This window comes from Corylus avellana, chromosome ca2 (genome assembly GCF_901000735.1).
Source record: "Corylus avellana chromosome ca2, CavTom2PMs-1.0".
In the NCBI taxonomy this organism is placed as follows: Eukaryota; Viridiplantae; Streptophyta; class Magnoliopsida; order Fagales; family Betulaceae; genus Corylus; species Corylus avellana.
In genome coordinates this window covers 42,806,053-42,833,961 of record NC_081542.1, presented here as the reverse complement: position 1 = coordinate 42,833,961, position 27,909 = coordinate 42,806,053, and the positions used below count along the sequence as shown (strand labels likewise).

Genomic DNA, 27,909 nt, shown 5'->3' with positions numbered 1-27,909 from the left:
TTTGGTTTAGAGTAAAATAGGTATAAAAAGTCAAATTGTTTAATTTTAACGTTAAAAGGGTCCAAAGTGAGAGCAAACCAAAGTTCAGGGGGCATAAGTGAGAGTTTTGAAAATTCAGAGGGTGCTTATCAAAACGGTTGAAAGTTTAGGGGGACTTTCTGAAGTTTCCCCTAAAAAAAAAAAAAAGAACCAAAGCCATCACTTTAATTTGGTTCTTTTAACTTCTTTTTGTTAGTTGCATTAATATTAAAAAAAAAAAAAAAAAAAAAAAAAAGAAGAAGAAGAAGATTCAATCTAAAAGCACCACACTACAAAAAACTTACCAATTTGTAACGTGTCCACTATTCATTACTTTTTGACACGTTACCAATTGGTAACGTGTCAAACTGGTAACGTGTCAAACTGCCACGTTACCAATTTGGGAACGTGTGTAAATGACACGTTACTAATTGGTAATGTGCCAGTGTGGCACATTACCAATTGAAAACGTGTCTAACTGGCACGTTACAAACTTACTGAAAAGACAGACAATGACATCATCTTGCTGAAAAGACAGACAATATAAACTACTAAACAATGTGGCAATGAAAATGACTAATGCCTAACTAGATAGGGTTTACATGTAATATCTGATTAATATATTAATTTTCTGTGGCATTGCATAGTAATTTGCCCAAGTTTTAGTTCTTGTTGCATTTGGCTATGCATTTGGCCTAAATCTGCTTCCAGATTCTTGCAACCCCTAGCAATCACAAAGGACCATGAATATTTACTGAGATTTTGAACAGGAATTTTTACCCCCACGTTTAAAAGTGTCATCTGAGGAAGGAGTTTTGAATGCCTGGTTATTGCATACAAGAAGGTTTTGCCAAGCCAAACTCATCCATCCATGCATGCATGCTGCTCAAGCCCCATAGCTCATGAAGATAACCATGCTTAGAAATCAAATGGGCTGCTAAGCTTGTTTCTCTGGTGAGTAATACTTTATCCTCACATGAGTAATGCTAGATATCTCACGACTGTCATACAACTGTGACTGTCAGATTATCACAGTTGTATGACACTCGTATAACAGTTTACTAAATATCATTACTCATCAATGACAAATTGACATTGCTACGTCAACAAAGTAGAATAAAAATGTAGTTTCTGACATTACTCTTCGCACAATGTATACAACCGACGCACAAAGTTTGGATATCCCACGAATGTCATATAACTGTGATAACATGAAAGTGATAATCAGCCCTTTTTTTTTTTTTTTTTTTAACTATCACGTCATCACAATTGTATGACAATCGTATAACAGTCTGGTAAATAACATTACTGATCATCAATGACCGGTTGACATTGCTACGTCAACAAGGTAAAATAAAAGTGTGGTTTCTGACGTTATTCTTTGCAGCCGATGCGAAAAGTTTGTGCATGCTCCTCCTTATCTCCACCATTATTGTTAAATCACAGGTGCTACATCTACCGTTTCCTGAAAATCAGCAGTTGCACCTATATATCTTTATGCACTAGCATTATATATTCTTCTCAATATGTTTGCAATTATCTCACAACTGTGCTCACTAGCTAACTTCCAAGTTAGTATTGAATTAAATATTTATTGTAGAATTCCTACTAATTAACCATGGAGGGATTATGGATAATGGAATATATAAAATTATATTCTGTGTGGGTCGTGGAAGCCCTCCCCCACTTTGTACTAAGTCGGCATATATATTATATAGAGTTAGTGCATGGTTTGTATACTCTGAGCATCTATATATTTATTATGATTTTTTTTTCTTAAATAAAAATTCCAAATGATGACATCCACATGTTGCCTTGAAAAGTTTGAACTTTTGCTTTTATAGTCGGCTGCTTTAAAAAAATTAAAAAAAAAAAAATTAATCCTCTTTATTGGGGGATTTTATTTTTTATTTTTTATTTGTCCAAGGAATTGGCATTTGAATTTTTTTCTTATTTATTTATTATTTGCGGTAAATGTCTTCACTAAGATAATTAATATCCTAAATAAGCTGGTAAAGGTACCCCTAAAGATAATTATTTTGCATCCTTTCTTAACAACAAAGAAATTAGATCGAACGGACAATTGAGTGTGGAAAATACTACATTTCCTCTCTTGGTTTTTCTCTTATCTTCCCATTTTTCAAAATTACTATTAAATCTATGGGGTCATATGAGTTCCACAAATGGACCCTACAGATTTAATGATGATTTTGAAAAGTGAGAGAATAGGAGAAGAAATAGGAATGATATATAGGACATGCATCTCATTGAGTGCAACGATATATTTTTCAAAAAAAAAATTGATATTGAAAATTGTTCTTGATAACTATTAAGTCGCAACTTCATATTCATTTTCTTGGATTATTTATTTATTTTTAATTTATGATGTTTGTTAAGGCATTTGGTACAAAGCAATTTTAAGGAAATATATGTCACAATAACCCATTTTCGTGGGAAAATTAATCGAAACTGAACGAGGTTATTAATTCATTTATGCCCTAGCTATAAGTAATGACGCACGAATGGCTAATTAAGTTACAAGAATAAGGTTGTTATATTGTACTGTAGTAGGGCAACTCCATATGAGAGCCCCCGTACTTGTTCAAACTGTCAAAACACTGACCCAAACATACATAGTACTAGACTCTCTCACATAAATTAAATCACCATTTTAGAGAAACATTTTCAATTCAGCGGCTTAATACTATGCGATCTATCCGATTATTGGTAGTAATTAATTAATGGCTATGAAGGCATGCACACACTGTTGAAAGCATGTGCCCATAGGAACCCATTTTTCATGGAAAAATCTAGAAAGATTCTTCCAATCTATTGCAGGTGCCTAGTTTCCACATATTGAATAGTTAAATAATGTGTAGCAAAATAATTAAGGTGTGTGTGGAATAGTGAGAAGGATATTCTCAAATTCTCAGCTCTTAACCGTTGAAGGTGGAAGCAGAATTATCCTTTAATATTTTTCTACTATTCCACCATTGAAAGACGACACACAAGAAATGGCTGGCTTTCACATGCATTTTCTAGAGTCACGATTGTTTGGTGCTCTTTATAGGCAATTCACTCGAAAGCTCCTTTCAAATATGCTCATTATGACAAAGAAACTTTCCTTTTATAGGTAATTATTTTGTCTAAACAGCATGTCTAGAAATAATACAATTATATGAATTGATCATCACAGCCAACGTGTAAAGCAAGAAAAAAGCAAAACCCTAATGTCAACTTTGTATCAAATAGACCATTTTTAATCCTGCAGCCAACATCTTGTTCTTGTATAAAGAATGTGTTAATTAACTGTCAATAGTCTCAAAAGCTTAATGAATTTGTTCTAGAAGTTTAAAAAATATTCTTCATATATTCGCGACCGAATTCCACCTAATGTAATACATGCTATCTATTTATCTCTCATCTCACATATGGTGCGTTTGAGATTGTGATTTCGCAAGAATAATCTACGTTTTTAAAATATATTGTGAAACGTAAGACATTTGACATTGCGATTTAAAAAGCACTTAATATAAAATATGAAGAAAAAAATTGTGATTTATATAAACAGGATAGATGATATTTATTTGAAAAAGTGCGAATTTAAACTAAAATCACGATTTCGCATAGTAAATATTTGATAAAAAAATATTTTTTAACATGTTTTACTAAACGATTTTGCGATTTTAAAAAATAGCGATTTTAAAAATATAATTTTTAAAATCACACTTATTGAAACCATAATCTGAAATAGACCCTTATTAAAGAAAAATGTTAGAATACTAATTAAATTATTAAATTCATAATTTTATTTTAAGTTTAAAATTCTAACATGAAGAACTCTTGCTTTTTGCTTCTAAGAAAGAATTGATTTGAATTTATTTTGAAAGTTGAAACAACTAGAAAAAGTGTTAGACACATTTGTGTTATCCCACTTTAATTAAAATAATTAGTTAAGTTAAAGTTGGAGTTTATCTAGCAAAGAATTAATATGGAATTAACTAGAACTCATGAATACTTTTATAATCTACTCACTAATCAATGTGGACAATTCAACCACGCATTGTAGGACTAACTTTTTGAAGTGTCACGAAAGGATAATCATATTAAATTTATCTATCATTTGCACAAAATAATCTTGTTATTTCAAATAACGTCTAAAGGCTTCGTGTATAAAACTTTTTCCTTCTCTCTTTTGTTTTCACTTCTCAAAACACAAAATGCTTACAAAATATTTAAAATTATTTTATCTTTATGCCACATCAAAACATACATATTTTCAAACAAAAAATAAAAAAATACCCTTTAAAAAGTATTAACAAACGGAACAATATTGGACGCTAACAAGCAACAAACGGCTATGTTTGCCGAAAAATAAAGTAAAATTGGAAGGAGGAAGAGGAAATCCACTGCCACACATATTCATCTTAATTTAATGCAGAAAAGGTTAATTAATAAATCATACAAAATCGCATTATATGATTCATGAAGCACTACCGATTTGATAGTGCTTATAGGGACAAGATTTAGTAAGTATGGTGGAATTCTACACAACACATGCATTTCTTATACAATATTGCTTTTCCCTTAAAAGGAGAAATATCACAATAAGCTGCCTAGGAACCAATGATCAGTAGATGGAAGAACAAAAATGTTTGAAAATGATTTGATATAATTGATTTCTGTTTATGGTTCAGCAAGTTTGACTCAAATGAATCATGTTCCCAACCAATATGATCCATATATTGCAGACTGGGTTCACCCTTTTGCCTAATGCTGTTCCCATCTTGAGGACCACTTGTCCTTCATTGGAGAGGTTTTCTTTCTTTCTTTGATTGAAGAATAATAATAGTTGAATTTTTTATTTTAAACTCCGGTTTTGAAAGGGTCCAGTATTGGCCTCGTTTGATAACGCTTTTCAGGATGACTTTTAGTTTAAGACTTTGAATGGGTGTTTTTCTGTGCCTTTTACAAAGCATGCTGCCGTAATGTGAAATTGATAGCCTATTGTGTCTACCTACTGCACCTTTTCACTTTCGATTGTCACTCTGATTCAACCAATAGTTAACTATGAAATCGTCAAGTAAAAATATGCATAGCATCTAAAAACATTAACGGACAGTTGTTTATTCTGTTTCTTTTATAGAATGCAAATGATTCGGCTAAAAGGCATTACCAAATAATAATAATAAATAAAAAGCCTTTCTCATATTGTGGCGTTTCACATTGCCTTGATGTGAGAAAGAAGATTTGCTTATATAGAACATGCTCTCTCTAAATGGTATGAGGCTTTTTGGAGTAAACCCAATAATAAAACCATGCGGACTAAGACCAAAACGGACAATATCATACTATTTAGAGCAAACTGTTACGCATATTCTATCAGCTAACTTAGCAGAATTTAGAGGTCTAAAGCTACCATCTCTCCGCTCTAAAATAGTTATCATGAACCGTAGAGCATATAAACTTGGTAATTGATACATTGAAATGACAAAATTTCACTTGGAAAATACTATCTACATCATGAAACTTTGTATTAAGGATTGAAAATTATTTACTCAAATATCTTAAATACCCTTGCAATTTACAGAGCATGTCAAATAAATCATTTAATAAAAGTATGTTGGCTTTGTTAATGTAGGTTATGTTTGGCAAGAAGCCGGACTGGAAAGAGGACCTATGACCCAATACCCAAATTTTTTTTTAACACTTTTTCTCTCAAAATCAATCCCAATATTTTTACTTTTTATATCAAATCAATCATTTTTTATTACTATTCAAATAAAAAAATCATTACAAAACAAATTTTTTTACTTTTTATACAAAATATTTTTACTTTTTTCTCTCACATCAATCAAATGTGTTACAATACACCAGTCCACTTCCTCAGTCCATTCCATTGCCAAACATAGCCGTATTTTTTCTTTTAATTTGGGAAAAAAAAAATGTTCTAATGTAACATAAATGTGAAACTTTTTTTTAAAAAAAAAAAAAGAAATTATCTGTTAACATATTTGTTTTGAGAAGAAGAAAAAAAAGACATAAAATAACAATGTTAACTTGAATGTTTTGACTCGTTTGGCTCTTGTGTGTCCAATTACTTCATATATATATATATAAGAAATATTTCAATTTTCCTAGAGTGCTGCAACTCTTGTTTGAGGAGGCACATGGCTGACCTAGTGTTTTGGTGAAAAGACTAAGGAATGATATAAGTCAAATCAAAACCCACCATGTTCCATCGAACAAAAAAGAGGTAAAATAACGGTGAAATCAAAAAATGGGTAAATGTTGGAGCATGCTTATCAGAATCCACCATTAACAATAAAATAAACACCAAGAAATATTTCAATTTTCCTAGAGTGCAACTCTTGTTTTAGGAAGCACATGGCTGACCTACTGTTTTGGTGAAAAGACTAACGAATGATACAACTCAAATCACAACCCACCATGTTCCATCGAACAAAAAAGAGGTAACATAACGGTGAAATAAAAAAATGGTCGAGTGTTGGAGCATGCTTATCAGAATCCCCCATTAACAATAAAATAAACACCAAAAAACAGTAAACTTTTTGAACTTAAAATATGCTCTTATGGTTGTTATATGGTGTAATGGAGATGTGTTTGGGGTAAGTGAAAAAAAGAAGTGGGGAAAACTATTGTGACAAAGAATTCCATTAGCATAATCATATAATAAATGGAAGTGGGAGCACACAAAAAGTGCTTTTAGGAAAATACCAAGTCTTCATATATAGTTTGTAATGAATAGGTGGCCAAGAAAGGGAGTCCACTTAGAGGCACTTTCTTTCATGGAGTGGGATATTCTCCAATTACTTATAATCTCATGCCCCTTCAACCACCCAATGGACCAAACAGGGGTTAAGACTTGAATTGGATACATCATAAGGAAAAAAGGAAAATCCTTAAAGGTGGATTGTTGGGGTCCTTAAATGACCGGCCTCTAAATATGACCCAGCTGTCCCATGTGCATTATTATATCCCATTGAGAAGAGAAACACATCCATTTCAAGCATATATAACATAAACTTGGTAGTGGGGATTTTAGGCTTTGACATACCTGGCATGCACATAAAAAGCCTTCAATAAACTCAAAACTACAGGGTTCAGGGTGTCGGTAACGTCAATATATAGGTGCAAACTATGTAAGTCAATCTTAATCCGACCCATTTGATTAAATATGTCAGACTCATCAACTCTAACTTGTTAAGAAATAAATTGTTGTTGAAAATATGATTTACAATGGCCGAAAGTGAGATGGTTGATCATGACCAAGTCAACTATGGCGATATATATTTATTGTTAATTCCAATTACAGCACTTTTTGCATAATCAAAGAGAGAAAAGGAAGAGGTGGGGAGGGAGGAAGGAAGGAAGGAGCGGGGGTGTTTGTGGGTGGGGGTGGGAGTGGGAGTGGGAGTGGATGGGACTGGCTCTACTGTTGTTAGTAGGAAAGGATGGAGATGGCTACTATGTCATTGCCTTTATCCATATGTTCCAAAATTTATTCGTGGCCATATGTTTCAAAAACCTTTTAATTAGTAGGCATAGAACATGTGGAGAAATATGTTTTTCCTTTCTAGACAATTAGCCCATCCAGAGAAGGATTTTCTCAATGCATTTCCATGTTTATTCATTTCTTTTTCCTTTTATTGTTTTTCAGGTCTATTGAAGGCTACCTCTGCTCAGTCGAATCCACTGCTCAATGAGAATGAGAAACAACTTGTTTTTCATCCTTTAGACCTTTAATCCATATGAACACAAATTTCATTCCCCATGTAAGCCAAATATCTCACCATCACTGAGAAACCCTAGTCTTGTTGATTTTATAAGGCAGAATTCCTGGCTACTTAGGTTTTTGTTTTTGTTTTTTGAACTCTTGAATTGATAGAATACGCAGAGAGACCTTATTATGACAACCTTTTGCTTCCATAATGCGGGTTTTAACTGTTAGTTTGGTTTAGCAATTTTAAAAAGTGCAATTTGAAAAAATAATTTTAAAATGCAATTAAATAAAAATACAATTTTTGAAACACAGTTAAGTGTTTTGTAAAATAATGGTTCAACCTTTAAAATTGTGCATTTTTTTTAAAAAAAAAATATACGCCATTGTCTGCTATTTAAAAACAGAAAATATTTTGGGCAAACGAGACATTTTCCAATGATTTTGCTTAAAAATACGCTTTTAATCTGCAAAATTGTGAGAATAAACGCACTCTTAAACCGACCAGAAGCATCCCAGCAAAATGTTTGAACTGGGATCTCAACTACTTCAATATGTTTTTTGGGCAATCTATCCAACCTTTGGTCGGTCAGCAGCCAACCAGGAACTCAAAATGGAGCCGTATTCTAAATCGGCCACCTTAATAAACAACCTTAAAAGTTTTGCAATTTGTGGAAGCAAGTGACAGCTCACGAAGGCCACTATGATTGCCAAACACATCCAATTGGTATTGGGCTAGACTGAGCTCCACAGGCCCACCCAAGCCGAAGGAAGAAAGTGACAAGTAGTGGGAGCAATAATGGCTATTCAAGACTTGTCATACTTCAAGCTAAAAAAAAGAATACAAGAGCTGGAGAAGATAAGCATCTGCATAATACCATTTAAAAGAAAAGGCATCAGCATATTACTCAGTCCACTAACCAAACCTACAGATGTAATCAACTGATAAGCTGTTTATGCAGTCTCAAGCACTTTCAACACCTACACTTTAATACCCATAAAAAGTAATTTTAAAAATCAGTCTCAATGGATTACAGTTTGCCCTGGATGACAAGTTTGACTTTAGAAGAATTAAAATCAAAACAACCTACAAGCTTGTGATCAGAATGCTGTGGTACAAGAACCAAATAAAGTGCCATTCTGGAAACATATAAGAAGATCTAGTTGCAACCACATTCACAATCTATCCTAGGGCACGTTTGGTACACACGCACCCAGGAATAGAATAACTATTCCGTTATTTGGTTGTGCCGCCATTACTTCCTCTCAATAAGGAATGGGTATTCTTTCGAATGGATATGTAATTCTCTAAGACCTTGGAATCATCTCTACTTGGGAACAAAATTGATTGATTCTACAGAAGGTTTCATGAATCGAACTACTGAATACAGGAATAGAAAGAAAACAAAAGTGTGCAACCAGCACCCTACAACACGTACACAATTGGATTGGTGGTATGATTATCTGTTTGACATGAATCCAATATGTACATGCTCCAATGTACATACTCCAACTTAGGAATGGAATCATGCTCATCGTATAGTATCAGGAAGGCAACTCAGAAGTGATAAGCATGATGTAGCATTATTGTCAATGTATAGCCATGTAAAATCCCTCTTATGCAGTGACTGGAACCTTTTCTGGCTTCTTCTCAGCAGCCTTTGTAGGCTTCTCAGTGACTATCTGTTCAGGTTTCTCAATTCCTTGAATATCAGTTATCCTTAATTTAGTCAGCTCCTGGAAAAGAGAACCATGGGTCAAGAAAAATTATTACCATGATGTAGCACAATACAATTGCTTAGACAATTGATCTCAGAAATACCTGGCGATGTCCTTTGGTGCGGCGATAATTCTTCCTTCTCTTTTTCTTAAAAATAATTACCTTTGCATCTAATGCCTGAGAGAAAGAGAAACATAAGAACATTATTAATGCCAAAGGAAAAAGAGAAGCCATAAGGTGATTCACAAAGGCCATATAATTTTGGTGCCAGACAATATGAAAAGAGAAAGAGAAATGACAGCTATAATGTCCATGAACATAGTGATCAAAGGGTAATTTGCCTCATAGACAACTAAAATTAATCAACGTGATCTATGTAGAACTCTGTAGCAGCACAACAATATAACACGGTTATATTAGGAGATCTGCATAAAAAAATTTCAACTTGACCATATTCAAACCCTCTCAACCTATTGCTAGTTTGGGGTATAGAGAAGCTCCATGTTCATGGAATAGTTGTGTTTTCTACTTTCTCTTTTTATATTGTCAGGCATATTCAAACCATCTTAACCAGCACCAATATGATTCATTTATCTTATCATTTCTAAAATTTTCAGTAATCCAAATAGCAATTTGAAATCAAGGTTAAAATTATGCAAAAGCAATTTATTGGCAACCATAGAAGCTAGCCCGTGCAGTATGGATTACAAATTAGCAAATATAAGTTGACTAGTATTCTGCTCTATCAAAAATTTGAACTATTTCCTTCTATATCATGATTTTCCCCTATTATAAAGTTGGTATCAGAAAACCCTTAATATAACACAGCAGTTGGTATCTGTGTCCTCTGTGAAGCTAGATAAACTATTTCCTTCTCTTTGAATTACAGTTTGTTTAAATGAAAATTTCTTGCCGAGACAGACTTTTTTAATGGCTCCATGTATCCTAATGGACATCTTTCTCAGAACTCAAATATATTGACTGTCTCTTCTGAATTAAGCAACTCTTCACTTTTGAAATTCCTCTCTTCTTCTGGAATTAACTTTGCAAGAAATGTCACCCATGAAACCAACGTGATTGAGAAAAAATTAAGAGCACTTGGGAACACATGCAATATTGCCATAGACACAAGAGAGTAAGATTAGTGTCACACTCACATGCTCTTCAACAACTGCATGAACAGCTGCTTCTGGTACAATGGGCCTACCAATAATGGTCTGAGTACTGGAGCCAATCAAGAGAACCTTGTTCAAAATTAACTGCAATAGACAAAGACATTGAAGCATCAACACAATAATCTGTTAATTGAAAGAAAAAGACAGGGTTTTGAATTTTTGTTTGAAAAGTAAACTAGATAACTTTGCCAGCAAACTACAAAAGACCATAACAATTAAAATCAAAGCAGCTTTAAAACAATGTCAATCCCAAATTAGCCCCAAAAGAATGCCTTCAATGGCATTTCCTTAGTTAAGGTAGACAAGCTATTACATGGCAAATTGGCTAGAGCAGAAATGAAAAAGGGAAATAAACTTAATAAGTTTCTATAGATTGACTTGCTATGTCTATTTTGACATGCTCCAAAAGGTAAATGAGGAAAAGAAGTAGTTCACAGAATTGATGTACCACCCAAATTGGTGCATAACAAATAATTTAATTTCATGACTTGAAACGTTGAAGACATTGTAAATTGCCCATTTTCATGTTGAATAGGCTTCTACAATGCTCTTTTCTTTTCTTAATAAGAAAAAATTTAATAAAAACCTCCAAAGGGAGTATAACCAATGCCTTTGGTTTAAAAACTTGTAAGCAACATGAGCAAAAATTTAGGAAGCTTAATACCATTAAGATTTTTTATTATTTTTCTGGAACTGGTTTACATATACATTAATTTCAACATAGCCTTACTGCCCAACTACGCTACTCTGACCACCTAAACTCAATTAGGCAAAGCAAGATCAATTGCATGAATTCCATTTTGCCACACAAATCCTTTAGGGCTGTTTTCATTGCATATAACAAGTTTATCTTCCAGTATCTCTTCTTCTCCCAACCTAGCACTACCTATGACTTCTTGCTAACATACACGCTTCTAATTCCATCCTAAAAATGCATTCCAGCCACTCATGTAATGAGCACATTATTTCTTAGCTGCTCAACGTCCAATGTTCTTAAGCATGAATGGCCTTCCACTTGTTTTATGAAACTTCCTATACAGTCTCTTCTTCTTTAAAGGTAAACCAAGACTGAAAAATGGAATCAGTTTCCTCTCTTTCGATATCTTATTTTATTTTTCTTTCTTTGTTATAAGCAAGAGAACTTCATTTGTAGAACACCTTATTGTGTGAAGAAATTCATTGGCGCCAAAAATCGAGAGCTTTGTGGCTCAAGGAGGGGGACCGCAATACTTGTTTCTTTCATAAAATGGCTAACTCTCATCACAGGTATAATCGTGTGGAAGTGCTTCGTATTAACGGCATTTTATCCGATGATCCGGCTGAGGTTAAAGACCACATTGTGAGGTATTATAAAAGCTTATATTCGGAACAAAGCACGTGGCGACCTAGAATGGACAACCAGCCTTTTTTGTCCATTGATGAGGAGGATAAAAGGTGGTTAGAAAGAGATTTCGAGGAAAAGGAAGTTTGGGAGGTGATTAAAGGTATGGATGGTGATAAGGCTCCGGGTCCAGATGGCTTCTCCATGGCTTTTTTTCAAGCTTGTTGGGGTGTTATTAAGAATGATGTTATGGCTGTTTTTGCCGAGTTCCATTGTAGACGACAGCTGGAGAAAAGCTTGAATGCAACTTTTATTTCCTTGATCCCAAAAAAGGCGGAAGCGGTGGAGATGAAGGACTTTCGGCCCATTAGCTTGGTGGGAGGGGTGTACAAAATTGTATCTAAGGTTCTTGCCAACAGGATGAGAACTGTGTTGGGTAAGATCATATCCTACTCTCAAAATGCTTTTATTGGGGGTCGTCAAATCCTAGATTCGGTTCTTATTGCAAATGAATGTGTGGATAGTTGTATGAAGTCAGGGGTGCCAGGTGTTCTTTGCAAATTAGATTTGGAGAAGGCCTACGACTATGTTAATTGGGACTTTATATTGTATTTGCTGCATAGATGTGGTTTTGGTGAGAGGTGGAGGGCTTGGATAGAGTGGTGTATTACGTCGGTCAGATTTTTCATTCTTGTGAATGGTTCTCCAGAAGGCTTCTTTAATAGCTCGAGGGGAATTCGGCAAGGGGACCCGCTCTCTCCGTTACTTTTTGTGCTTGTTATGGAGGCATTGAGTAAGATGGTGAATGCGACGGTTGACTTAGGCTTTTTGACTGGCTTCTCGGTGGGAAATAGGGTTTTATCGGAGTTGGTGGTCTCTCACTCTTTATTTGCTGATGACACCTTGATTTTTTGTGAAGCTTCGATCGAGCAAATCCGGTATGTGCGGCTCATTCTTTTGTGTTTTGAAGTTGTTTCGGGTTTGAGAGTGAATCTTGGAAAGTCTAAAATTGTGGCTATTGGGGAGGTGGAGAACATTGAGGGTTTAGCCGATATCCTTGGGTGTAGTGTTGCCGATTTGCCTATGAAGTATTTGGGTCGCCCTCTTGGGGCGGCGCATAAGGATACAACTATGTGGAATGATGTGATCGAAAAGATGGAGCGTCAGATGGCAGGTTGGAAGAGAATGTATCTCTCTAAAGGAGGTCGTTTAACCCTCATTAAGAGTACGCTCTCTAATCTACCGACTTACTTTTTGTCTCTGTTTCCGATCCCTATGAGTGTAGCCAAAAGACTTGAGAAAGTTCAAAGAGATTTCTTATGGGGAGGGATGGGAGACGAGCCTAAGATGCATCTTGTCAATTGGAATCAAGTCTGTCGTCCCCTTCGGTACGGCGGGCTTGGCATTCGAAAGTTGCATCAGTTTAATCAAGCTCTCTTAGGAAAATGGCTTTGGAGGTATGCGAATGAGAGTGAGGCTCTATGGTATAAGGTTATCAAATCTAAGTATGGAGATCAGGATGGTGGGTGGTGCACAAAGAAGGTCTCGGGTTCCCATGGTGTGGGCTTATGGAAACACATTCGTCAAGGTTGGGATTTTTTTGCCAAAGGCATCCGTTTTGAGGTGGGGGTGGGTTCGAAAGTTCGTTTTTGGCATGATATTTGGTGTGGGGATTCCGCTTTGAAGCATGCTTTCCCGTCCTTGTTCAACATTGCCAGACATAAAGAAGCTTGGGTGAAGGATAACTTCATGTGGAGGAGTGGGGTGGTCGAGTGGAATGTCATTTTTGTGCGGCCCGTACAGGACTGGGAGATGGATTTGATTTCTGCTTTCTTGGACCGGTTGTACTCTTGCAAGATATCCACAGGTTCTGAGGATCGTATTCGATGGTCATCGTCTAAGAAAGGCAAGTTCGAGGTTAAGTCACTTTTCAAGGCCTTGTCTAATTTAGATCATGAGGTGTTTCCTTGGAAGAGCATTTGGCGTACTAAGGTGCCTATGCGAGTGGCTTTTTTTGGGTGGACCGCGGTCTTAGGCAAGATTTTGACTCACGACACCCTACGGAAGAGAAACTTTGTGATAGTGGAGTGGTGTTGTATGTGCAAGAAGAATTGAGAGTCAGTCGATCATCTTCTTCTCCATTGCGAGACAGCGAGCATTCTTTGGCATACTATTTTTGATCGTTTTGGGTTGCATTGGGTCATGCCTTGCAAGGTGAGGGGCTTGTTCGATTGCTGGTGGTCGGGAGGTCGGTCCCGAAGTGCGGTAGTGTGGAAGATGATCCCTCTGTGTCTTATGTGGTGTATTTAGAATGAAAGGAATGCTAGATGCTTTGAGAACTCCACTAGGACCATAGAAGAATTGACCCATTTCTTCTTCTTTACTTTGTATTCCTGGACAGCCGCTTGGCTTGCTCCTATAGGGATCAATTTCTCTGATTTTCTCTTTCATTTTTCTCCCTCTTAGGCGCTCTCTTTTATACTTCCCGTATATGTGGGTTGTGCCCCTCTGCGCTTTTTATATCATTATTACTTATCAAAAAAAAAATAAGCAAGAGAACTTCATTGACAAGAAGAGAAAAGCTGTACAAAGGAGGGGTAGATATCCTCCCATGGCAAAAGGGAGAGTACAAACAAAGAGAAAGGCAGAGGAAATAATGTGGCACGAAGCTGGGACTGAGTGGGACTGAGTGGGACTGAATTGCTTTTCTTATAGAGATAAAATCTGCTTTTGGGTTAGCTGATCAAAGAACACAAGAACACCAGTCTCATTATTGACAAGGCACATATTGAAATCATTCATTCCGAAAGTTCATCAACACAATAAACTTGGAAAAACCCAATTATCCTATTCATAACATATAGAAACAACATCATTCATTGCATCTGAACCTGCGAATTCAAGAGCAGCCCACCTTTTCATTAACCTCGCAGAACTTCAATCTCTCGGTGAAAATGCAATCCCCATTGCTCACCTTGAACTGGTGTGACCCAATCTACCAAAAAAAAAAAAAAAACAGACATGAAACTCAAAACCACTCAATAAAAAACGACGCAAAAAATGGCGAAAACGAACCTGAACGACAGCAAAAACCGCCTCGTAGGGCTTGAAAACCCGGTCGGAACGCTCGAGCGGGCCCACCACCTTGTACCCAATCGCCGCGGCCTCCGCCTCTCTCTCCTCCGCCGTGTACTCTCTCTTCAAACTCGACGCCGAGGAATTCCCAACGCTCTCTTCGTCGTCACTCTCGCTCATTTCCTCGTCGTCGTCGTCGTCGTCATCCTCATCGTCGTCTTCCGAAACGTCATCGTTTTCCCTGCTGGACGAGAAATGCCGAGGGTGGGACCAGTGGGTGCACAGCATGGTGACACCGTGGCTGAATTGGGATACATTGCGCTTGATCGGTTGGGCGGGAAGCGGAAGTAGGGTTCGGAGGGAAGGGAGAGTGGTGTTCATGGAGAAGCGCGCCCACGAGCGGCGGCTCAGAGCGTGGAGGCACCGCCTGTTCGCCATAGACGCTCGTTCAGCTCAGTTCCAAAATCTAGGGTTTTAGGGAGGGTTTTGTGGTGGCCCAGTTTTCTGTGGGTTTAGACCCAAGATGTCGAGTCTGGTCCGAAAGCCCAAGCCCAAGCCCAAGTTCAAAAGCCGGTTTCCCTTTTTTGTCAAGATATTTTACGTAAACCAAAAGCTAAAAAGGTATTTTCCAGAAATAGCACAAAGTTTCTGACCTTCTTCTTCCTCTTTTCGCTCGACGTTAAACTCTCACGACTCTGCTCTCTCTTCCAGGTACTACCTTCGATCACCTTCAGCTTCTCTGCTTATTCACATATGGTATTGCTTTTTCTTTTTTCTTTTTTCTTTTTCTTTTTTGTGAATTTGAGATCTATAATAAGATTTTGAATCCGATTCCAAATCCACCGACCTATATTAGGCCGTCAAACGGCGGAATCGATTCCAAAACTTTCCGATTCCGAGATTTGGATATCTTCCGTACTGTGTTCTGTGTTTGGCGAGTGAACGAATAATCCAATCGTATTTAGCCTTTTCAGTTGCAGTAATTCTGTAATTCTCAAGGTTTGTTTTTGTAAGATATCGGTGAATTCTATGTTTCCTTGCTTTACCTCTATGGTTTCTTTTGAAATTGTCGTCTGAAATTTGCTGCGAAGGCCTAATGTACTTTTGTGTTCATGAATCGTGATGAACTGAATTAAAATCACTCAAATTGATAGAATTTCATATATTTTAGTTATTTTCTTCTCACCAGATCGGTTGCTGCAATGGGAAAGAAGAAGGCGGAGGAGAGCGGTGCAACCACCAAAACTAAGGGGAGTGGCAAAGACGTTTCGAAAGATGGGAAGAAAGAGAAGATTTCGGTCACGGCGATGCTTGCCAGTATGGACCAGAAACCTGATAAACCTAAAAAGGGTTCTTCCTCTTCCTTGGCTGCTACTTCTAGCAAACCTAAGACCAAAGCCGCCCCAAAATACACCGATGACATTGATCTACCTCCCTCTGATGAGGAGGATGAAGACTCTGGAGAAGAACTGAAGCAATCCAATCGGAGGAGTGACCCAAAGGCACTTGAAATATTGATGAGTGAAAAAGAGTTGAAAAAAAGAGAAAAGAAGGATGTGCTTGCCGCCTATGCAGCAGTGCAGGCAAAACAGGAGGCTCTTAAGGATGACCGAGATGCTTTTACTGTTGTTATTGGTAGTCGGAGCTCAGTTCTTGATGGAGGTGATGAAGCTGATGCCAATGTCAAAGATATAACCATAGATAATTTCTCTGTGGCAGCTCGGGGTAAAGAACTTTTGAAGAATACATCAGTAAAGATATCTCATGGGAAAAGGTACGGTTTGGTTGGACCCAATGGAATGGGCAAGTCTACATTATTAAAGCTCCTTGCTTGGAGGAGGATTCCAGTACCTAAGAATATTGATGTTCTTTTGGTTGAACAAGAGGTGGTTGGTGATGATAGAACTGCTCTTGAAGCAGTTGTTTCCGCTAATGAAGAGCTTGTCAAGCTCCGAAATGAGGTTGCAGCTTTGCAGAATTTGTCTTCTGCTGCTGAGGGTGAGAATGAAGTTGAAGATAGCAATGGGGATGATGCAGGAGAGAGGCTTGCTGAATTGTATGAGCAGTTGCAGATATTGGGGTCGGATGCGGCTGAGGCTCAGGCATCAAAGATTCTTGCTGGATTGGGGTTCACCAAAGGAATGCAAGGTCGTCCAACCCGGTCATTTAGTGGTGGCTGGAGAATGAGAATATCATTGGCTAGGGCACTTTTTGTGCAACCAACGCTATTGTTATTAGATGAACCCACAAACCATCTTGACCTTAGGGCCGTTCTCTGGTTAGAGGAGTACTTGTGTCGGTGGAAGAAAACTCTTGTTGTTGTCTCACATGACCGGGATTTCCTTAACTCTGTCTGCAATGAGATCATTCATCTCCATGATTTGAAGCTTCAATTATATCGTGGAAACTTTGATGAGTTTGAAAGTGGGTACGATCAGCGTCGCAAAGAGATGAACAAGAAGTTTGAAACTTATGAGAAGCAAATTAAAGCAGCCAAGAGGTCAGGGAATCGTGCTCAGCAGGAGAAGGTTAAAGACCGGGCTAAGTTTAATGCTGCAAAAGAAGCATCCAAGAGCAAGGCAAAGGGAAAGGTTGATGAGGATGAGCCTCTGCCAGAGGCCCCAAAGAAATGGAGAGATTACAGTGTGGAGTTCCACTTCCCTGAACCTACTGAGCTCACACCACCACTCTTGCAGCTAATTGAAGTCAGTTTCAGTTACCCAAACCGAGAGGATTTCAGGCTCGCAGATGTTGATGTAGGTATTGATATGGGAACACGTGTTGCTATTATTGGGCCAAATGGAGCGGGAAAATCTACTCTACTGAATCTTCTTGCAGGTGATTTGGTTCCGACTGAGGGTGAAGTACGGAGGAGTCAGAAGCTGAGGATTGGGAGGTATTCACAGCACTTTGTGGACCTACTAACAATGGAGGAAACACCAGTGCAGTATCTTCTTCGTCTTCATCCAGATCAAGAGGGACTTAGCAAGCAGGAGGCTGTTCGTGCAAAGCTTGGAAAATTTGGACTCCCCAGCCATAATCACCTCACCCCAATTGCAAAATTATCTGGAGGGCAAAAGTCACGGGTTGTCTTCACTTCAATTTCCATGTCGAAGCCACACATATTGCTATTGGATGAGCCTACAAATCATTTGGACATGCAGAGCATTGACGCACTGGCTGATGCACTGGATGAGTTTACTGGTGGAGTTGTCCTGGTCAGTCATGACTCTAGGCTCATATCACGTGTTTGTGATGATGAAGAGAGGAGTGAAATTTGGGTTGTAGAAAATGGAACTGTGAGTACTTTCCCTGGAACATTTGAGGAGTACAAGGAGGAGTTACAAAGAGAGATCAGAGCAGAGGTTGACGATTGATTTGGCAACTCTGGCATAAGTATAGATGTTGCACATCATACATTGCTCTTGTTGTGTTTATATTGAATTTTGTAACTCAATGAGTGTAATCCCTGTCTTGCGGATGTGTAGAAATTACAAACCTTATATTTAGTCAGATGTTCACTTCTTATATGTGCACTTTTGATCTCATGCATGATGCATGCTAGTCAACTTTTATTGTGAAAAATATTGCTATGATTTTCTTGGTTATAATACTATTTTTGCCCCTTTTCATTGTTCTGTTATCGCCTACTTGTAGCAATTTCTGCATTGAATTCCATGTGACAGGTTTGTAGTACTATGATAAAGCTCTGAACTCCTTAGTTCTTTTGTCTTTGTTTTGGTTGCCAATACTCAGCTGCAGGTAAAGATGATTTGCAGCTCTTAGAAACAATTGAGCTTGCTTCTTTTGGTCTGTGGAGACTTAATCTCGCATAGGGAACAAGAAAATCCTACAAGGCAATTGTAATTCATTTGATAATATATGCAACTTAGACTTGATATATTTTCTCTAGATTAGTTGACATTGCATATGGTAAATAGTCTTATAATGTATGCGGCTTATAAATTAATTTTTTGTTTTGCTCTTGTTCAAATTGCCTATTACATTGAAAAAACATTATGCCCTGGTCTTGTACTAATTGCATAAAATGGAGTGAACAGTGAATGTTGAACATGTAAACTATGCAGCACTTCTTTTACGACATGCTCTTTTGAAATTATTTTTTTCTGCAGAATCTTTAATTATTAATCAACTTTGTGTTCATAAGCATGTATGATCCTTCCAATGTTCTATTTTTAGTCATTTGTGCTGGGATGGAATTTTAATTTCTTGGTCTATATAGAATAAATCTAACAGAAAACAAAAGAATTCTTTGATGAGCCAATTTTCTACTCAATTGAAAAGGATGATTTGTTTCTTAACGTATTTTTGGGGCTATAAAACAAAGTCGTTAACGAACATGGCGGATATTTCTGATGCCACTTAATTATAAAAAGCTCTTTTTGGCTTTAAAACTTTATTTTTTAACACAATCCCAAATAGGCTTGAATCTTTTACCCAGCTTTTAGTCTCCCTACAAGTAGTTGTTCTTCCACCCCTTTTATCATTGCTCCTCCTTTTACCACTTCTTGCCATCGTGCTCCTTGTTGTACCCATAACGATAACACAATGTCTCTCTCACGCTCTCAATCACAATCTTAAACTCTCTTTGCAGTGCTATCTCCACCGATCTTCATGAGTAATCATTTTTTTTTTTTTTTTTCATTTTTGGTAGAATATTGATTAAATTATTAAATTTACTTCCTCATAATATTTTAAGTTTTTAAGATATACAGTAATTTAAAAAGCTATTAGAACAAAGATCTTGAGTTTAAACCCTGATTTTATCATTTATTTATCGTTTCAGTTAAATATTTCACATGTTAGACATCATTTATCAGTTCACATGTTGGACATCACTTATAAAAGAAGTACTTTTTGAGTTTTTAGGGCCCGTTTGAGTGCAATTTCAATAAGTGCGATTTTAAAAATTGCATTTTTGAAATTGCTTCTTTTTAAAATCGCACATGCATTTAGTAAAACATGTTAAGAAGTACTTTTTATCGATGGAATGTTTGGATAACATTAGCATATAATTGCGGTTTCATGGTCAAATATGTAAATATTGCCCCAAATATTTTTTTAAGGAAAATCGTGATTTTAGTTTAAAGTCGCACTTTTTCAAATAAACACCCTCTAGTCAGCTTATAGAAATCGATGTTTTTTTCATAATCACGATCCCAAACACTTAAAAATTGCGATTTGGTTTAAAAACGCAAATTATTTTTAAAAAAACGTACTCCCAAACGGACCCTTAATCAAATAAACCTATTTCTACTTTGCACAAGTTTTTATCTATTAAAAGTACTTTTTAAGCTCTTGCAATCTCAAACATGCTCAAAATTTATTTTTTTCTTATTATATTAAGCTTTTGAAATAAATAGTGATTTAACATGATTTATCTATATGGATGCAATTCATTTTTCTCCCTTAATATATCTTTTCTTTTCTTTTTTTCAAAACATCCATATAGCAGCTGGGTTTTTGAAATCAATTTTTTTTTTTTTAAATGGTCGATCTTTCATAAAAAACCAGTCTGTAGACTTTTGCTTAGCAATTACAATGTCTTGAATACATAGGATTTTCTCTATCCATACTTGTTCTTCATCATGGCCAAGAGCCAACTTCGCAAGATGATAAGCGGCTTCATTTGCCTCCCGCCCAACATGCCCTACAACCTAAGATTAGATACTATTAAGAATTACCCGAGTGTCTTCAATCAATTGCCCATATCGACTCCAGTTGGGCCCTTCTTAATGTAAGGAGTTAACAATTTTAAGCGCATCTCCCTTCAAATAAATCCGTTAAAATCCTAAATCTTTGCAAAAAAAAAGCACAGCCTTCCAAGCAGCCACAGCTTCAGCAACAGTGGGATGGACAATAAAAGGAACCATAGTACATAGGGTGAAATAAATAGAACGCGCGGCAAATTTTTTTTTTTTTATTAAAATATTAAAAAAAAAATTTGCTGCCTTGGCGTTCTTAGCACGCACGTGCTCTGAATCACGGCTCTAGTACATATAAATAAAATTCAGGTAGCCCAATTGGGTTGGGTTGAAAAACCTTCATCGACCCTAAGATAAGTCGTGAAATAAAAATTTGAATGAGTAATGACGAAAATACTATTAAAAAAATAAAAAATATTATTTAAAAAAAAAAAAAACCAGGGTATAGAAATTTAAAAATCTAATTTTTAAATTAAATTTGATTTTTGCTTAATTGCACTTTGAACAAAACATTTCGGAAATATTATACTTTACCTCCCAAAGTTGGCAGCGTTTTTCAATTCGATCCTTAAAGTTTTAATTTTTTACAATTCAGCCATTCTGTCAGTCAAAGCCAACTAATGAAACAGTGATCACATGCGAAAATTATACTTTACCCCCTAAAGTTAGTAGCGTTTTTCAATTCGATTCTCAAAGTTTCAATTTTTGCAATTTACCTCCTAAAATTTCAATTTTTTGCAATTCGACCATTCCGTTGGTCAAAGCGGAGGTTGGACTTTTTTTCTCCCAAAATGCCTCCATCCCTGTTCTCTCTCTTTTCGTTCGATCCATCCTTGTTCTCTCTCTGTTTGATCATTTCGATCATTTCGGGGTTTTCATTACTAGGTCCAGAGATTTGTGCAGATTTGATCCCAAAGATTTATGATTTCTTTGCCGCAGAGATACTAGACCCTCCTTCAATTTCATTTATACGGAGTAGATGACCAAACCCATTGCAGTGAATCAACCCATGCAATAGATGAGTTTGAAGATAAAAAAACACCCTGTTGCTGGAGCCTCTGAATTGAGCCACAAATCACCTTGCCGAAAACGTGAAAATCACTCTCAATGAGTTCACTATATCACTCTCAATGATATAGTGGTTCCTTCTTTTGTTCATTGTCTTGAGATTCTAGAAGGATCTGATGGAGACAAAATGCCAGGTAACCATTTGTGAAGGATCTCGGTGAAAATGGAAGGCAAAGGGAGAAGCAACAGGAATGAGGGCATTTTGGAAAAAAAAAAAAGGTTTAATAGTGATCGGCCAGTCAAAACGCTTTGATCGATGGAATAACCGAATTTAAAAAAAAAGATTAAATACCTAATTCTCCATGAGGTTTGACAACTTTATTTTTATACTCTGGGTTTTAGTTTTATTACAGGAGGTCTATGTAGTTTTGATAAATGACCAAGTTAGTCCATCTGATAGTTGACCTAAAGGAATTCCACCTGGACCAATCAGATGTTGATACGTGACACATACTTAATTTTTTTTTTTTAAATTGAAAAAAAAAAAAAAAAAAAAAAGTGAGGTGTGAAAGCCTTTGACCTACATTGAAGGTGGTTTGACCTGCTCAGGGTGGCTGCGACCACCGGATTGAATTATGAAATTGGTTGAAACTACACCCGGTCACCGAACTACCGGATTGAACAGGGGTGGGCCCGTACTCTGGTGATGCCGGGGTGTGCTCCATTCCATGGAGCCTAGGGGGTGGTTTCGGCCACCCCTTGGGCACTCAGCCATTCTCAAATTTTTTTTTCCATTTTTTTTTAAATACATTTTTTTTAATTAAAAAAAATTAAGTATGTGCCACGTGTTAACATCTAATTGGTTCACGTAAAATTCTGTTAGGTCAATTAACGGATGGATTAACTTGATCATTTATCAAAACCACAGGGACCTCTTGTGATAAAAAAGAAACTTCAAAAGATAAAAATAAAGTTGTCAAACTCCAAGAGTATTCCCTTTAAAAAATTGAAACTTTAGGTCGAATTGAAAAATGCTATCAACTGAACTAAAGGTAAAATGTAATTTTTTCAAAGTTCTTGCACAGAGAACACAGAGAGATATTCAAAGTCCTCGCACTGATTCATTCCTTAGCCTTCATTTTTTACTTCGTACCAAAGCAACCCCGAGCTGATCTCGGACCCGATCCGACCCGATCGAAAAATGCGGTTTTCGTCCCCGGCTTCGGCGAACATGATCGTGACGAACACGCCGGCGCCGGACCTAGCGCTCACCAATCTCGCGTACTGCTCGCACGCCGATCTCCACGGCTTCGCCGTCCCCGGCACCAAGCTCTTCCTCGCTTCCATCGGAGATTCCTTCGTTCTCTCTGTTTCATATCCTTTTAGAAATTCTGGTCTATTTTCTCATTTCGTACGCGTAATTGAAAATTGCTTTATTAGTTTAAGAAATCATGAATTGACTCATAAATTTGTTAGTTATGTATTGATATAGTGCTTCGACATTGATCAAGTTTTTGCATATGCTATTTGCTCATTTAATTATAAATGCCATTTAATTCAGAAATTAATTCGATAAAAGTGTAGGGATTAGCTAAAGATATGGTCCTATGTATCAAAAAAAGAAGCTATAGATACGTTGCTATTTATCAAAAAAAAGCTATAGATACGGTGCTTAGCGCGATTTGTAGTGTCGATTGAGGATGCGAATGCGTTCGTTCATTTTTTTATTCGTTTGAGATTTGATTTGTTGAAATTTAAAGCGACTGTCGATTGGATTCGTGTAGAGTTCTTATTTTTTTGATGGCCTTGACTGAGATATACTGCTCACGAAAGCATACGCAGTGGCCAGATTGCCCTAAATGCGATTCAGCGTCGGCATGCTAGAGTTTCCTCCGGCGATTCGATACCCGTTAGCAGGTTATTCAATACCAATTTGTGTTTGTCTTTCAATGCACATTTTCACGTTTCTAATTATATCGTGGTTATTGTTTTAGATTTATTCCGCCTGATAGTTTCGACCTGGCATTGCTTACACTTGAGTTGGAGTTTGTGAAAAAGGGGAATAAAAATGAACAGGTATATGGAGTGACAATCGTTGTTTACCTTGGAAGGTTTTATGTTCAAAAAGTTTATTCTACTTTTTTGTTCCTTTTTTTTTTGTAGGTTGATGCTGTTCTTCTGGCCAACCAACTTCGAAAGAGATTTATCAACCAGGTAGAGTTGTATGTTTTTGGCATATTCCATGTGTTTGTGATGTTACTTCGTTGCATCTCAGCTGTAATTGATTGAGAATTTGTTGTAAATAGAACTTTTAGGAACCTGGGTTTTGCTTCTACTATCAGAATTTGCTCTGTAACATTGTTGTGTGATTATCAAATGCTAAAAATTTTAGTATTAACTTGATACAAAAATAGGTAGTCAAGAAACAACATGCCTTATGTAACTAGCTGAAAAGAGGATATTGTGATGGGCAGAAATTGGAAAGCAATTTTGAGACAGATAGAATAAGATGGTATTAACAGGTGAGAAGTTGAGGATTGCATTCTTTGTGCAAGAATGAGAGTTCTTAAGGATGGTTTGATCATGTACTAGAATGACCTTCAACTTTGTTAGTACAAGGGAATGTTTAGTTCAAGTTGAAGAAGCTACAAGTACAATTGGAATTCTGAAAAGGAAATGGATACATGTGGTTGGAGTTAAAATAGTTGCATTAGAAAATTGAAGCTGTGGCACTTGATAAAGCTGAACAGTAGAGAAAGATTTACTCAGGTTAGCAGCCTTGTTGGATTATTTCTCCTGCTGACTACTTGCTAGCCTTGTGACAAAAAAACTGTGCTATCCTTGTGCCAAAAAATATGTAGTACTATATAAATTCCAACAGCTATACAATCCAAATCCGCTACTGTACCTTGAAAATATTACCATGAACCAATGTTCTTTTTTTATTTTATTTTATTTTATTTTATATATATATATATATAAAAGAATGAAAATTAGTTGGAGATTTGGTTTTGTGGGTATACGTGACAATAAAGATGGAAAAGAGTGAAACATTTTTCAGCGATAGAGGTTTTTATCTGCAGATGTATCATAATGATTATTCTGCCAATAGAGTTAGGATACATGGGTTGGATTACAGAATGGTTCTGCTTACTTTTGATCGCATGTAGAATGGTATGCTTGAAGCCAAAAAAAGAGTGGAAAAAAGAATAAAAGATAGAAAAAAAACAACAATTATTCTGTCATCCCCCATTTTTTTCCTAATAGGACACACGTGAGACTTATACTAATGTTCTGGGTGCTTTTGTGGGGTCTGCTTGTTCTTTGTTGCCTAAATCTTTTTGGGTGATATCAGTTAAGGCTATGGATTATTGGTCTTGTTGTATGCAGGTCATGACAACAGGGCAAAAAGTATCGTTTGAGTATCATGGAAATAACTATATTTTCACTGTCAATCAAGCTGCTGTTGAGGGGCAACAAAGCTCTAATGCTCCTGAAAGAGGGATAATTTCAAGTGATACATACTTTGTCTTTGAAACATCAAATGGGAGTGGAATAAAGGTTGTATTTTTGTCTTTTATTTCTCTTATCTGTCTTATCCTGGCTATGTTTAATAATTGAACTGCTGATAAGTTTGCTATATGAAAATTAAAGATAGCAACGTGAAGACTTGGCTACATGTATAATGCCACTGATTGAACTAACTTCTCAGTATTTTATATGATTGCTATGGAAAATTCTACTATGATTTATGCGTTCATATAAAGCAGAAGTCATGTTATCCTAGATAGGTGGATTGTGCATCAATATCTTTTTTACTTCCAATGCATGCTGAAGGAGGCGCTGCAGTGAAAAATGAGTCAAAACATCTCTTGCACTTGCATCTTCCCTTAATTATTTTTGCTCCTTGCTACTCTGTTGAACATGAACTGATCAATTTAACATGATAATCATTTATAGAGAACACTTCAATGACACTTGTCTCATATTTATAGTTTGATCAATTTAATGTCAATATTAAATTCATTAACTGATATTTCGATGCAGGTTGTCAATCAGCGTGAAGCAGCAAGCAGCAACATCTTCAGGCAAAAGGAGTTCAATCTTCAAGAACTTGGTATAGGTGGCCTAAGTGCGGAGTTTGCAGATATATTTCGAAGAGCCTTTGCTTCTCGTGTTTTCCCTCCCCATGTGACAAATAAGTAATATTATCAAAATTTCATTTTGTTTTTATTCAAGTCAGTTTTATCTAAATGCATGCTCTTATATGGAAATCTTGGTCTTCCAGATTGGGGATTAAGCATGTGAAGGGAATGCTGCTTTTTGGGCCTCCTGGTACTGGCAAAACACTTATGGCTCGTCAAATTGGAAAAATGCTGAATGGGAGGGAACCAAAGGTTAGGAGATGGGTTTATTTTATTTAGAAATAAGGGTTTTTTTTTTTGTTATCTTTTCTTAAATGATTGGGAGATTTAAAGTCAAAGAATGTTCTATATATGCTTTTTATTGGTAAAAAAATTTGTAACTCTAAAGATAATTGATTGATAAGCTTTGGGGACCCCAGTGAAACTGAAACTTCTTTCTTATTGTCAGAAGTTTGTATTCTTGTTTACATAATTACATGACCTCCTAAACTATTGAAGTGATTGAGCTTTGCCATTTTTGCTTTGCAGTGAGCAACAAAATAGGGTTGTTTATGCACATCCACCATTTATCATTGGCAGCAATTTACTTCTTCTACAATTACATTGTAATTATTTTTGTCAGATTGTAGCATGAAGGGTCCGCTATTGAATATGTTATTGACCTGTGCAATAAGACGCTTATTTAAGACTTCGAATAATCTTTTCTAATTATATTCTGTTTTGCAACTGGTGTTTGAAATTCCAAAACATGCATCTAATGGATCATACTGTGTTTAGAATGAAGTTAGAATTTTAGCTATCTCTAAGTTAGGTGGTAGCACAGTTGAATTGGAATTCAATAATTCTAGAAACAAATATCAATTGCAGTATTCCGAAATATGGTTTGACTTACAAATAGATCCACTTCTAATTGACTGAAATTGGACAATGTCCCCATAGACTCATACAAATTAATCTCAGAAGTGATTAGACTATGATGAAACACACCCTTTCTGAAGTTTCTTGTGATCTGGTGAGTAGAAAATGCTTATCAAGCGCATGATTGACTCACAAAATCTAATCAATACATGTTCTATATGAGAAGACAGGCAGTTTGTCTCTGTTTTATTTCGTTTCAATGTTCAACCTAGTGCATACTCTCCTTGTGCACTTCTGGTTTTGTCATGGATTAAATGTATCCATTTTTATCCTCAATTTGCTTCTGATCATATGCTAACATTCTATAATTGTCGGAACCTTGCTAGTGCATACCTTGTTTCTTTATTTTGATGCTAGAACAGTCTTTGGGTTCCAAAGCTGATAAAACATGCCTGAATAATGTCTATAATAGAAATGAGGTATGAGTGTTTTGCTTCACATTAGATAAGATGGTGAAAATCTATGCTTGCAGTTGATGGAGCATGTTTTTAATTTTCCCTTCTTTTTGGTGAATTGTGATAGATTGTTAATGGACCTGAAGTTTTGAGCAAATTCGTTGGTGAAACTGAAAAGAATGTTCGGGATCTTTTTGCCGATGCTGAGAATGATCAAAGAACTCGGGGTAAGGGAGATATACCAACTAGGTGTATTTCTGTGTCAATCTTTTGATGATCACTAATATATCATGTTCTTTTTCTTTTCAGGGGACGAAAGTGATTTGCATGTAATCATTTTTGACGAAATTGATGCTATTTGTAAGGTATGTAAATCTTCAACTCTATGTTAACGCTCCCTGTTTGTTGCAGTAGATTGATAGTGGCACCAATTTGTTGCTTTTGATGACTAGCGTAATTTATCATTACTTTCACATTGTTTGTCCTCCTATATGATATACACATATATGGCATTTCGTTTTAGTCTGGTATTTCCTTTTGACTAAATATATTATTCTCTAATGTCCTGGACTATTAGGGCTGTTATATATAATTACATTTATTTGTGTTGTCTTAATGAACAATAATGGCCATTTCAAGAATTGGGACCCCTAGTCAAAGAATCCTC

At 36.3% G+C, this 27,909-nt stretch overlaps 3 protein-coding genes across 4 annotated transcripts; 2 read left to right on the top strand and 1 right to left on the bottom strand.

Moving 5' to 3' along the window:
* Positions 1-8,803: 8,803 nt before the first annotated feature.
* On the bottom strand, positions 8,804-15,519 carry LOC132171304 (large ribosomal subunit protein bL21m). Its single transcript, XM_059582588.1, has 5 exons — positions 15,051-15,519; positions 14,890-14,970; positions 10,637-10,738; positions 9,582-9,656; positions 8,804-9,496 (listed from the first exon to the last, which is right to left on the bottom strand). The coding sequence occupies exons 1-5, from the start codon at positions 15,486-15,488 to the stop codon at positions 9,377-9,379; spliced, it is 816 nt and encodes a 271-aa protein (XP_059438571.1). The 5' UTR covers positions 15,489-15,519; the 3' UTR covers positions 8,804-9,376.
* Positions 15,520-15,670: 151 nt separating this feature from the next.
* LOC132171125 (ABC transporter F family member 4-like) lies at positions 15,671-18,688 on the top strand. 2 transcript variants are annotated; one of them, XM_059582355.1, is made up of 2 exons: positions 15,671-15,761; positions 16,240-18,688. In XM_059582355.1, the coding sequence occupies exon 2, from the start codon at positions 16,253-16,255 to the stop codon at positions 18,425-18,427; it is 2,175 nt and encodes a 724-aa protein (XP_059438338.1). In that variant the 5' UTR covers positions 15,671-15,761; positions 16,240-16,252; the 3' UTR covers positions 18,428-18,688. The 2 variants fall into 2 exon arrangements, with proteins under 2 accessions (XP_059438338.1, XP_059438339.1); XM_059582356.1 differs by lacking the exon at positions 15,671-15,761 and adding an exon at positions 15,990-16,049.
* A 4,297-nt stretch (positions 18,689-22,985) lies between these two features.
* LOC132169838 (vesicle-fusing ATPase-like) lies at positions 22,986-27,737 on the top strand. The gene is made up of 11 exons (XM_059580791.1): positions 22,986-23,201; positions 23,634-23,701; positions 23,779-23,860; positions 23,948-23,998; positions 25,175-25,345; positions 25,832-25,986; positions 26,073-26,181; positions 27,210-27,266; positions 27,370-27,469; positions 27,552-27,607; positions 27,657-27,737. Exons 1-11 carry the CDS (start codon positions 22,986-22,988, stop codon positions 27,735-27,737), a joined length of 1,146 nt encoding a protein of 381 aa, XP_059436774.1.
* The last annotated feature ends 172 nt before the right edge of the window (positions 27,738-27,909 follow it).

Bases quoted from the DNA above. Each gene is read 5' to 3' on its own strand.
- LOC132171304 (XM_059582588.1), bottom strand. From the start codon at position 15,488: ATGGCGAACAGGCGGTGCCTCCACGCTCTGAGCCGCCGCTCGTGGGCG. The intron at 9,657-10,636 runs GTGAGTGTGACA...TCTTTCTCTCAG, and splicing joins ATGCAGTTGTTGAAGAGCAT to GCATTAGATGCAAAGGTAAT. The intron at 9,497-9,581 runs GTATTTCTGAGA...TCTCTTTTCCAG, and splicing joins GCACCAAAGGACATCGCCAG to GAGCTGACTAAATTAAGGAT.
- LOC132171125 (XM_059582355.1), top strand. From the start codon at position 16,253: ATGGGAAAGAAGAAGGCGGAGGAGAGCGGTGCAACCACCAAAACTAAG.
- LOC132169838 (XM_059580791.1), top strand. From the start codon at position 22,986: ATGCGGTTTTCGTCCCCGGCTTCGGCGAACATGATCGTGACGAACACG. The intron at 23,202-23,633 runs GTAATTGAAAAT...CGCAGTGGCCAG, and splicing joins TATTTTCTCATTTCGTACGC to ATTGCCCTAAATGCGATTCA. The intron at 25,987-26,072 runs GTAATATTATCA...TTGGTCTTCCAG, and splicing joins CCTCCCCATGTGACAAATAA to ATTGGGGATTAAGCATGTGA.